The sequence below is a fragment of the Anolis sagrei genome, chromosome 4 (assembly GCF_037176765.1).
Source record: "Anolis sagrei isolate rAnoSag1 chromosome 4, rAnoSag1.mat, whole genome shotgun sequence".
Taxonomy (NCBI): domain Eukaryota; kingdom Metazoa; phylum Chordata; class Lepidosauria; order Squamata; family Dactyloidae; genus Anolis; species Anolis sagrei.
In genome coordinates, this window is record NC_090024.1 from 26,889,718 (window position 1) to 26,901,773 (window position 12,056).

General features: G+C 40.1%; 1 protein-coding gene across 7 annotated transcripts in view; it reads left to right on the forward strand.

Annotated features, from left to right (window-relative positions):
- Positions 1–12,056, forward strand: part of SYBU (syntabulin) — a 67,523-nt gene that overhangs the window by 36,157 nt on the left and 19,310 nt on the right. For 6 of the 7 annotated variants that reach the window (XM_060775784.2, XM_060775783.2, XM_067467328.1 and 3 more), the window contains one exon: positions 2,075–2,275. In XM_060775784.2, coding sequence (XP_060631767.2) covers positions 2,075–2,275 — 201 coding nt within the window. Of the gene's footprint in view, positions 1–1,876; positions 1,981–2,074; positions 2,276–12,056 lie in introns of those variants that run through there. The other variant, XM_060775787.2, reaches the window with a different exon arrangement.

Below are 12,056 nucleotides of genomic sequence, written 5' to 3' on the forward strand. Positions count from 1 at the left end.
GCCCGATCTACATTGCTATATAAAGCAGTTTCAGTGAAGTAATGGGATCAGAAATGGCCCACGGATTTTCTTAAAGTTGCTCATCATGGACAAAATAGCCTGTCAGTATGGCTGGAGTCCTATGTACACTGCCTTAGAAGGAAGTTTGGAACTACATACTATGGTCACTGTAAAGGTTTCCCCTTGACATTAAGTCTAATCATGTCTGACTTTGGGGGGTGGTGCTCATCCCCATTTCTAAGCCGAAGAGCCAGCATTGTCTGTAGACACCTCCAAGGTCATGTAGCTGGTATGACTGCATGGAGCGCCATTACCTTCCCACCAAAGGGCTACCTATTGATCTACTCACATTTACATGTGTTCAAACTGCTAGGTTGGCAGAAACTGGGCTCACCCTGCTCCCCAGACACGAACCACCAACCTTTTGGTCAGCAAGTTCAGCAGCTCAGCGGTTTAACCTGCTACACCACCAGGGGGCCCTATGATAAATGTAGACTGAGATAATTAAGCTGCAATATTCTGCATTTATGTAGGTAGATCTACACTACTAAATAACACAGTTTGAACTGCATTATATGGTCAGTATAGACCCATATAATCCAGTTCAGTGCATTAGTTAGCAATGTAGATCCAGCCTCAGTCTACACTGACTATAACTGCCATTCCATACAGCAATGTAGGTGTGGCATTATAGTAATAGATTAAGTTGTAGTCTGAAAAATCTGAGAGACATAATGTCCATACTTTTGATGTAGATTAATTTAATGGGAAATAAAGATACAACCACTTTTTAAAAAACAGTTCTGGGTGGAGATAAGTATCAGCAGATCATTTTTCTTAATATTGATCCCTTGAGTACTTTGTACAGGCAGTCTCTAAGTTACAAACATCCGACTTACAACTAACTCATAGTTAAAAATGAGGGCCAGACAACAGGAAATGAGAGAAATCTATCCCTCTGAAGGGAAATTCACTCCTGAAAGAGTTATCATGGAGAAAAGATCTCTCAAACGAAGCATTATCACCAATCCTTATTTCCACAGCAAGCCAAATTTTTCAAAATCTAATTATCACAGGGACAGAAAGTGAGGTAAAATCTTCTGAACAGGGGCACATGCAGCAGAACAAACACAACAGGGGTGTTAATCCTCCTCTATGCTATCCAAAGCTTGTGTATGTGTGTGGGTGGGGGGCTGGAATTGCACTTTACTTGGACCAGGGACCACTCTCCAACATTAGTACCAAAAGGGTTACAAATCAGTTTTTGGTCAACTTTAGATTCAGTTTGGGGTGCTGATTCATAAAATTGCATTGTACAAAAACCAACTGGACCATTTCCAGTATCAGGCGGCGTCTTAACTGGAGAGACCGACTGACTACTGTGGCAACCGGTGTAGTCAGTCAGTCTCTCCAGTTAAGATGCCACCTGATACTGGAAACGGTCCAGTCGGTTTTTGTACAATGCATATCAGCTCTAGTCTCTGACACAGACAATATGCCATGGTCAGCGACATGGAAGGACTGGCAGCCAGTGAAAAAGGAGTGGAAATAAAATAAAATAAAGAGAAAGAAGGCTTGCGGAAAAGATTTTCACTGGTGGTCCACGGCCCACAGGTTAAGAACCACTTGCCTAGTGCCATGGCAGTTAAAGCTGTATTAAAGTGCATTAATTCTTCAGTGTAGAATGTCAATGGAATGTGCATCATTAATGTATTCAGTAAAGGAAGATGGGTCTCAACAAACTGCTTCAATAAGTCTACTTTCATTTTTAAATCTTTACCATACTTGAACAGGTTAAGGAATTGCTGTGACTTTTTACAGCCCCTTGACATTCAAATAACCACCTCCCACTCCCTGACTGTGCCTCTTTTCCATCTTTAAACAGAGGAAGCAAAGCAAAGAATTGCCTCCTTAAAGACTAAAGACTGATCAACTAAAGCAGGGAGCACATGCTTCCTTGGGAAACAGGAGCCGCACAATGTAATTCTTCTTCCCCCCAACTGATTCCCTGCCCAACCTGTATTTAAGCTGGTCAATAACCCTTTCTCTGCCTTTTTTTGTTTCCTATTTTCAGATGACACCGGTTGCCCCAGTAGTCAGTCGGTCTCTCCAGTTAAGACGCCGCCTGATACTGGAAACGGTCCAGTCGGTTTTTGTACGAGCACTAATGGAGGAGAATATGCAAGAAATAAATTTAATGCAGGAACAATGGGAGACGGGACTCAACAATCGGCTCGGTATAAGAAGGAAACAAAGACAAGCCTCATAAAGCCGGGTAAGATCACGTTGGATTTCTGCATGCCAGCTTTGTTCTTGTTTTGCTTGTGTGTCATTGTCAAATTCTCAAATTACATGCAGCATCCACTTATAGTATATCAGATTACAGAGTCTGCATAGGTGGTTTTCTAGATCTTTGCATTTCTAGATGCCGTCATAGTTTTTAGTGATGCAAATTATATGTTTAAAAGCAACATGGAAATGACATTGAAAGACATAAAATATGTGCACCATAGTTTTTATTTTTTTAAAAAAAGACAACATCAGTGATCAAAATTGAATGTTTGACTCTTTTGAGGCCCATATGAAACTTTGAAGACTGTGAATTAAATCCAAGTTCATATAAAGCCTACAGTTTTTGTCATAATATTGTCTTTTTTTACTTTATTTAGGCATGGTTTACTTCAGGGATACATTTCTTTCAATTTAAAATGGTGGATGACAATTGACAAATCACTGCATCATTCTTTTTTTCCCTATAGATCTAGCAGAGCTTGGGAAGTTAATTTTAAAAAGGAAATTGTTATGTAACCCATTGTAGGTCCCACAGAAGTAACCTGTTATTATTGACTAGCTCACCAACCCAGGCTGCTTGTCAAATAATGTATTAACTACCCCATCACACTAGAGAATGAATCCACTTTAAATCCAGTTTCTGCCTCCTGCAGAATTCTGGGGTTTGTAGTTTAGTGAAGCTGTTGAAGGCTGCTCCCTAAACTACAAACCCCAGAATTCTGCAGGAGGCAGAAACCAGATTTAAAGTGGATTCATTCGCTAGTGTGATTATGTCACTCATTACTTCTTTTTTTAAGGGCAATCCAGTGATGCAAGCACATGGCAAAAAAATTGAAAACCTAATTTCTTACAATATTCTGGGCATCCAAAAGTAAGGTTATTCAACTTAGCATAAAAAAAGTATACAATAACAAGTTGTGCTATAACAAGTTATTCAGTTTACTATACAAAGTAGTAACAACTTTATCAACAGTAACATTTTGAAACAGTAATGTCAATATTGTCAAGTTCTAATTGTAAGCTGCACAGCAAGTATAGCTAAATGTGCTTTCATCCTTATTTATTTATTTATTTATTTATTTCATGTCAGGAGTGGCTTGAGAAACTGCAAGTTGCTTCTGGTGTGAGAGAATTAGCCATCTGCAGAGATGTGGTCCATGGGGTGCCTGAATGTTTTACCATCTTGTGCAAGGCTTCTCTCATGTCCTCACACGAGAAGCTGGAGCTGACAGATGGGAGCTCACCCCCTTCCCGGATTCGAACTGCTGACCTTTTGGTCAGCTGTTCTGTCTGCACAAGGGTTTAACCCATTGCGCCACTGGGGACTCCACATATTTATTGATACAATCCCTGCATCTGTGAGAGATATGTCCATGACTATAATAGTCAACCCTGTTGAAATGCTTGGCTGCCACTAAGAGTTACAACAGAGTCATGTTGGACCACCTAGAAAATTCCTAGATGAGAATCCGATAGGAATTTGGATGTGCATCTGTTTGGTACTTTCCAGTGAAAGCATACTACAAAATCACCTGAGAGACCTGGGGCCAGGCATGTAGCCGGGGGGGGGGGGGGGGCTTGAGGGGCTTCAGCCCCCCCCCCCCGAAATTCTCATGGTGGTTCGCGAAAAGGCCTTACTGGTGCATTATTTAAACTGTTATGTTTATTCATATCATGATCTGATCACCATACCCAATATATCCCATATGCATGGGGGTATTGGGGTAATGATACAAAAGGTTTGCTAGGCTAGACCCTCTTTCACTCAGACTCAGCCCCCCCCGAAACTCAGCCCCCCCTCGAAACCCCCCTGAAAAAAATTCACCCCCCCCCCCCCGAAACGAAATCTTGGCTACGGGCCTGCCTGGGGCCTTTCTGCACTGCCATATAATCCAGATTATCAAATCAAGTAATCCACATTATCTGCTTTGAACTGGATTAAATATGTCTACACTGCCATATAATGCAATTCAAAGCAGATAATCTGGATTTTATATGGCAGTGTAGATGGAACTTTAGAGGGTGGAGGATTCTCCTTCATTGAAGGTCTTTAAGTAAAGTTTGTAAGATCACTTGTTGGCTTTAGATATGGGTTTCTGTAGTGTTGAAGCACATGGCCTTTTAGGTTTCTTCAAACTCCATGCTACTATAGTTACTTGCTTATTTACTTAGGCAATCCCTCATAATTCGAGGATGATTGTCTTCCAGATGTGGTGTCTTGGCAGTGAGTCCTTAGATTGCTGTGGAGCCCTATTCTTGATCCGCATCTTTTCCCGCAGTGAGGATATTGGTTTCCAGGTGGAAGGCAGTCCTGGTCAGGGTTGGCTTCATGTGCCTTCCTCTTAGTATGTTTCTCCCTTTCGTCCATTCGTGCGTATTTGAATTCCGCAGCATTGCTGGTCACAGCTGACTTCCAGTTAGAGTGCTCAAGGGCCAGGGCTTCCCAGTTCTCAGTGTCTATGCAGAGAATCTGAGTATGACATATTTGATTCTGAATATTAAAGAATCCAATTAACTAATACATCACCTTTATTTTTATTTTTTTTATTTTTTTGATGAGCCAGGGACATGAGTTCTCAGAAAGAACTACCTATCTATGGGGTATCATGAAGGACCTTTAGACTCCATATTGATTCTGATGCCTAGCATTCCACTGTAAGAAAAACATACTTGGCAAAGCGTTTCCTTAAAATGACATTAGTAATAATGTGCTCACATTGCTGCTTTTTGTTTTCCACTTGCTGCAAAGATCAGCAACCTATGAGGAAAATAATGTGTGTGTTTTTCAGACATGGGTACAGAATGTACTCGATTGAATAGTGGCTTTGTCATGGAAACAGTTGAAAGGTTTTAGAGAATAGCTTCACATTGACCCGTTGCCAGAATACAAAATGCCATGTAGGTGCAGTGGAGAGTACAGTGAAGGCAAGATCTAAAGATAGCATTGCTCTGTTTAATTGATAAGGTAGACTTTTAGTACTGTTTTCATTTTTGTTTCTCACTCCTTTTTGATCCCTAATAGAGGAATGATGGTTGTATTTTTATTTCCGTCTATGTTCTTAAAGGATGCTTCACTTATCCTTTGAGCCCTGGTGGTGTAGTGGGTTAAACCCTTGTGCCAGCAGGACTGAAGACCAACAGGTCAGAGGTTCAAATCCAGGAAGAGTGCTGATGAGCTCCCTCTGTCATCTCCAGCTCCTGTGGGGACATAAGAGAAGCCTCCCACAAGGATGATTAAACATCAAAAACATCTGGGCATCCCCTGGGCAAAGTCCTTGCAGACAGCCAGTTATCTCACACCAGAAGCAACTTGCAGTTTCTCAAATCACTCCTGACACAAGAAAAAAAAATCCTATCATTTATTATATAGTACAATGGGCCCTCTGTATCCACAGTATCTGCACCCATGGATTCAGTCATTCACTGCTTGAAATCCTCACTGGATACCAAGGGTCCATTGTTTCTTTTAATACTATTGCAAAGGGGCAGTTTTAGAGAAATTATCTATTTGAAAAAATATACATCATTCGTATACTGGCTGTTATTTACACCACTTCAATTCGACACAGCTGTATAAAATCCACATTGAACTGGATTATATGGCTGTGTGGACTCAGATAAACCAGTTAAAAGCAGATATTGTGGTTTATCTGCCTTGATATTCTGGGTTATATGGCTGTGTGGAAGGGCCCTGAGCTTATAAACAGTTTAGTTTGTCTGTTCAATATGAATGTTTAAAGTGCATTGGAGGCTGTAAAGTTTGTGGGATCACTGATCAGTTATTGATTGGACATATTCGTGAGAGAGTTGGTTCCATTTAGAATTACCATACAAAGTTCACATCAGGACATCACCTATAATATATTCAAACACATATATACACTGTCTCTTTCTTGGCTGCTTCTGCATATATAAAAGAGTTGTATCTCTTCTCTAAAAGTACAATATCATGTATTATTATTATTATTATTATTAAGAAGAACTTTATTTATCACCTGCCCTCTCTCCCCAAAGTGACTCAATGTGCCTCATCACACTAGAGCAGGGATTCTCAAACTGTGCTCCGTGTAGCCCTTGGGTGATATGAAGGGCTCTGCAGCAACATGCTGCTTTCTGCCTCCTCCTCTTTCCTCCTCCTGACAAATACAGGGAAATTAAAGTTTTGAGCTACCAGAAACAACAACATTAGCAGCAGCAGCATCCTCCCAGGGCACAGACCCTTTCTCCCCTGCCTCCTCACTTCCCAGACTCCTTTACACGCTGCCTATATCCTTCCCCCGGCTCGCAGTTTCCTTTGCTTCCTATTTTACTCCCACCACTTTCAGAGGGTGCTTTGTTTGTTTTTGCATTTTTCCTGCATAGCAGAAGGGGGTTGGGCTGGATGGCCTCTGGGGTTTCTGTTATTATATTATTATTATTATTGTTATTATTATTATTGTTATTGTTGTTGTTGTTGTTGTTATTATTATTATTATTATTATTATTATTATTATTACAAAGGCTGGGTGGACATCTGTTGGAGGTGCTTTGATTGTGTTTTTCTTGCATTGCAGAAGGGGGTTGGACTGGGTGGCCATGGGGTTATTCTACTTAAATACTGTTAAGTTTGTGTTGGCTAAAGTTGTTCTTCATTTTAAATATTGTTCTTTTCTTTTCTTTTCTTTTTTCTTTTTGGCACTGTGTGAATTCGTTCATTCAAACACTCTCCATCTACTGGCCAGCCCATGCCTGGCCCAGCCTATGCCTGATATATATAGACATTATATATTATATAATATATAATATAATATAGGAACATTTCTTGGGGCTCCACAATAAACTTTTGCTTCAAAAAGGGCTTCATGGCTGGGAAGCGTTAGGGCCCATGCACTAGAGCATGGATCCACTTTAAATCCGGTTGCTTCCTCCTGCAGAATTATTTCACTTCACTTCACTTCACTTCACTTTATTTCTTAATTAGTCGCTCTCCACCAAGGTGCTCCGAGCGACTTACAATCTAAAATAGCATTTATACAATATAAAAACATTCAACATAAAAACATTCAACATAAAAACATTCAACATAAAAACATTCAACGGTGACTATTTGGCAAATTAGATCTGATTACTTAAATGCACAACCAAACAGCCAAGTCTTGGGTGCCTTTACAAAAGGTCGCAACTTATGGGGTTTCTAGTTTAGTGAGGCCCAAGATCTGTCCAGCTGAGCAATGTAAAGGCCCTTTCCTAAACTACAAACCCCAGAATTCTGCAGCAACCAGATTTAAAGTGGATCCATGCAGTGTGATGAAGTCCCTAGTGTGCATGTCAAGGACATCAGTGGTAGTTTCAAAAGACACAAGTGGTAGTTTCTTGGGAGGGACATTCTGGGAGCAGTCACCCAAAAGGCCCTCCCCCATGTTCCCACCAAGTGCACTTGAGCGGGTGGTGGGACTGAGAGAAGGCCCCCCACAGTAGAATGTAGATGTCTACTAGGTTCATGGAAAGACATACAGTCCTTCAGATAATCTGGACTGGAACCATATAGGGCTTTGTAGGTCAAAATCAACACTTTGAATTGTGCCTGGAAATGGGTTGGCAGCCAGTGGAGGATTCGTATGCTTCCTATAGTTAGCCCCAGAGAAAGAGCAGGAACCAGGGACCGGTGAATAAAAACTTTGCTGAGTTAGAATTTCCAGCCCCAGTTAACAGTCTGGCTGCTGTTCTTTGGACCAACTGAAGTTTCTGAGCACTTTTCAAAGGCAGCTCTACATAGAGCGCATTATATTAGTTCTTTCACTCTATTGTTTTTCTAGAGCTGTAATTGAGATTGTAAGCTTTTTAGGACAAAGTCTTTCACTGTCATTGTTGTTGCTGCTGCAACAACATATGCAATTTCCATGATTAAGATTTGTCTTTCTCAACCTAGTGCTCTCCAGATGTGCTTGACTAAAACCTAATGACCAGCAGTGATGGAGAAAGTGGTTTAGAATAAAAATATTCTTCCTGCTGGCTTCTTCTTTTAGGAAGTCTTCATGATGTTCAGTAGCTTGCAATACCTGAAGAGATGTGTATGCCTTGATTAATAAATAAAAATAACTCTGCCAAATGGCTGGATGTAAATGACACCATTAAGCAATAGATCAATTTGGCATGATCTCTGAACTCAAAATAATTATATCTTGGGCTTCCAGCTGAAAAATGTCATGGAATCACTCCAGAGAATGTAGAAAATTCATAGAGAAGTGTTCCAGTATTTATTTATTTATTTATTTATTTATTTATTTATTTATTTTATTACTGTACTTGTATACCGCTGTTTCTCAGCCTAAATTGGCGACTCAACGCGGTTTACAACAAAATACAACAATCAACAGTATTCAGTTTAAAAACCATAAAAAACAACATACACAATACACAATATTGGCCCATCAATAACAATCCAATGCATCTCTTAGCTAAAATCGCAATCCAATTTCATCGTCCATATTACCAGTCCTTTAGTCGTCAAATTCATTGCACCGAATGAATAGAACTTCTGACAGAACTTAAACCATAAAATAATGCTGAAGGCCTAGAGAAAACACTTTTCTAGGCATGTTCTAGGTCCTCCAAAGCAATTCCTTGGCATTCAAAGATTTTTGTGTATAAGTGAAAGTACATTCAATAAGTTTGCATACCAACTAGGTCTAACAGAGTTGATCCATCCTTCCTCTCAAATATAGCCCACAATGCATGGTATTCCCTGGGAATTTCCCTTCAAAGAACTAACCAGGACTAACCCTACATAGCATATCAGATCAGACAAGATCAGGTGCCTTCATGCTATTTAGACAGTACTGTTTCCTCAGGTCTTGGAATAAAAATAAAACCACAAACTTGATCCTCCACATTTTCAGGGGTTCCCATGAAAGCTAAAAAAAAATGTGAATTTGCTATTTTTTAACCCGAGAGAACACCTCAAAAGGAATTTCTAGATCTTCCAAGTTGACTTTATGGTAGGATTTCACAGGACCATAGAATCTCAGTGGAGAATGTAGAGATTCCTAAAGAAGTGTTATCTCTAGAGAGCTCTTGGTCTTCAATCAGGAGGAGGTTGACCATAGAGTCACAGTGGAGGACCTAGAAATTCATAGAGATAACATTTTTTATTAAATCCACAAATAATCAAATCTGCAAAAGACAAAATGCAAATGTGGTGGAACAACCATGCTGCTCTTTAATAATGTCCCAAATTTGCAATAGCCTTCTTTTGCTTCATAGCAAAAGCAAACCTTTCTTAAACTGAGAAGTAGAGACTTTGGGAGTCAAGGCTTCCTTTAGGGATTTTACTCTTTTCTGAAATAATTGTTCTCCTTAACACCAGTTGCTCATGCACATACAGAGAGAGAGAGAAAGAAAGCTGCCTGGATCTGATTGTACTGCAAGGCAGAAAGTACTGATAGCTTGCTCTGTTCTTTGTTTCCTCACCCACCTTCTTAAAATGGATGGTGCCCCTTTGGCTTGAACCAATCCACACATGATGATAACATGCTGCACCATTTCCCTAGAGCAGGAGACAGAAGGATGTTGCTCATTTGCTGATAGGCTCCCTTTGAGTCTCAAGTCTGTTGCTATGGAGCTGCATAGGTTTGCTTACTTGACCCGCTAACTGGAGGAGTTATTAAGGGATCTGTCTCCATGGATACAACAGTATGAAACTAGATTCTGCAGAAAGCATTAAATATACACATCTTGCTAGAAAAAATGATAAAAAATGATCTTGTTTACATACAGGAATATATACTTTCCTCATTCCAAGAGCTTAAGTAAACACATGATCCAAAATGTCAGCAATGAGATCAACATTAAGTCTTACACTTTCAAAATATCTCCTGTTTGCTGCTTTCCCTCCTTCTGCCTCTCCCTTGGAAATTTAAATCCTCCAGAATGATCATCCTAAAGATATTGATGCATAAAGCTCCCTTGTGTAAATATGCTTTGGCATAAGCATCCTGTATATAAAATCTCAGAAAGATTACTCTCTTTTTTTGGATTCTAGCTTCCAGAATCCTCCACTGGCCATAGCAATCGAAGCAAACTGGAAAATGTAACCTGAAACAGTAGTGTTTCCATACCCTGATAAAATCAGCCCCGGTATATACTCTGGGTGAAGCCACAAAATGATCGCAAAATGGGGCAAAGGGATGAAGCTCTGACAACAGAAATAGAACAACGAAGATAAAGAGGGGACTTGAGTGGATCACACTCAAATTTAAGTGGTTGATGCTGAAATCTGGCTAATATACACATCTTATGATAGCAAGCCAAAGTGATGGTGCTGGTAGTTTGAAGCATGAAAGAGGTGGCAACATGCATGGTTTGCAGAAGTATGATGGAATATGAAATTAAAACAGCATTAAGTAAACTTGTAAAGGTAAAGGTTTTTCTTTTTGACATTAAGTCTAGTCGTGTCTGACTCTAGGGGTTGGTGTTCATCTCCATTTCTAAGCCAAAGTGTTGTCCATAGACGCCTCCAAGGTCATGTGGCCAGCATGACCGCATGGAGTGTCACTACCTTCCCATCAAGGTGGTATCTATTGATCTACTCACATTTGCATGTTTCAAACTGCTAGGTTGGCAGAAGCTGGGGCTAACAGCGAGAGCTCGCCCTGCTCCCCGGATTCAAACCACCAACCTTTTGGTCAACAAGTTCAGCAGCTCAGCGATTAAACCCACTGTGCCATCCCTTAAATCATGACAATGATATCTACATATGTTCAGTAGCCACATAATGGTGAATGTTGGTCATACTCTCAAACATTTTACCCATGAAAACTAGGACATGTGTGAGTAAGCAATGTCAGAGTATGTTCAGCATGGCTAAAGTTCATAGTAAGTCAGAACAAACTAGCTAGGAGAGGTTGCAGCAATTTGCTTTTGCCTGAATCTACGGGGGAAAGCAAGATCCTCCAACGTAAGATCCACAGTCCTGATGAATTAATTGAATGCAAACTGTTATGTATTATAACACAGTTTGCACCAGTGGAGGAAAGAAGGGGAAATATAGGAGGATGGGAGAGAAATGTCAAAGTAGGGGACATGTCAAAGTAGCTGGAAAAAGTGACGCATCAGGATAAATTAGAACTGCCCTAGCCAAATTAGTAGGAGTAAAGTCAGGTCGGGAGGGGAAAAAATCTGGAATAATGTTGGAATGAAGAAGGGCTTAGCTACATAGCTAGTTGGAAGTAGCCCATAGAACCACACTGGAAAATCTAGAGATTTCTAGAGAGATGTTATCTCTAGGAATCTCTAGAGAACCCTTGAGATAACATTTCAATCAAATCCATGAATAATGAAACCCACAGACGTCAAACCTGCAAATGTGGAAGACCGACTGAACCTGATTTGAAGTAGTCTGAAACTGGAGTTAACTACATCTTACATTATAGTTAAAATGACTTTGTACACACACCTACTTTCCATTGCCAAGTGAGGAAGGTAAACAAATAAGAAAATGTATTCCCTCAGTGTTCTGTAAAGCACTTATAAAGGGACCTGGTTCATTTCCCAAAGTGAGAAATCGTCATTTTATACAAGAATGTGCTTTGATAGTGTGTGTGATACTGTTAGCAGGGAAAGCCGTGGGGATCGGGAAAGGAAAAAAAAGTTATTTCAAATATAGCAACATCATTTCCACTTCACTGATCTAGGAGAACACAGAGCCAACAAAAATATGAAACCGGTGCCATAAGCACTTCGCACAATCTGTCATTCATTTTGAAATATGCAAAACCCTGACCTAG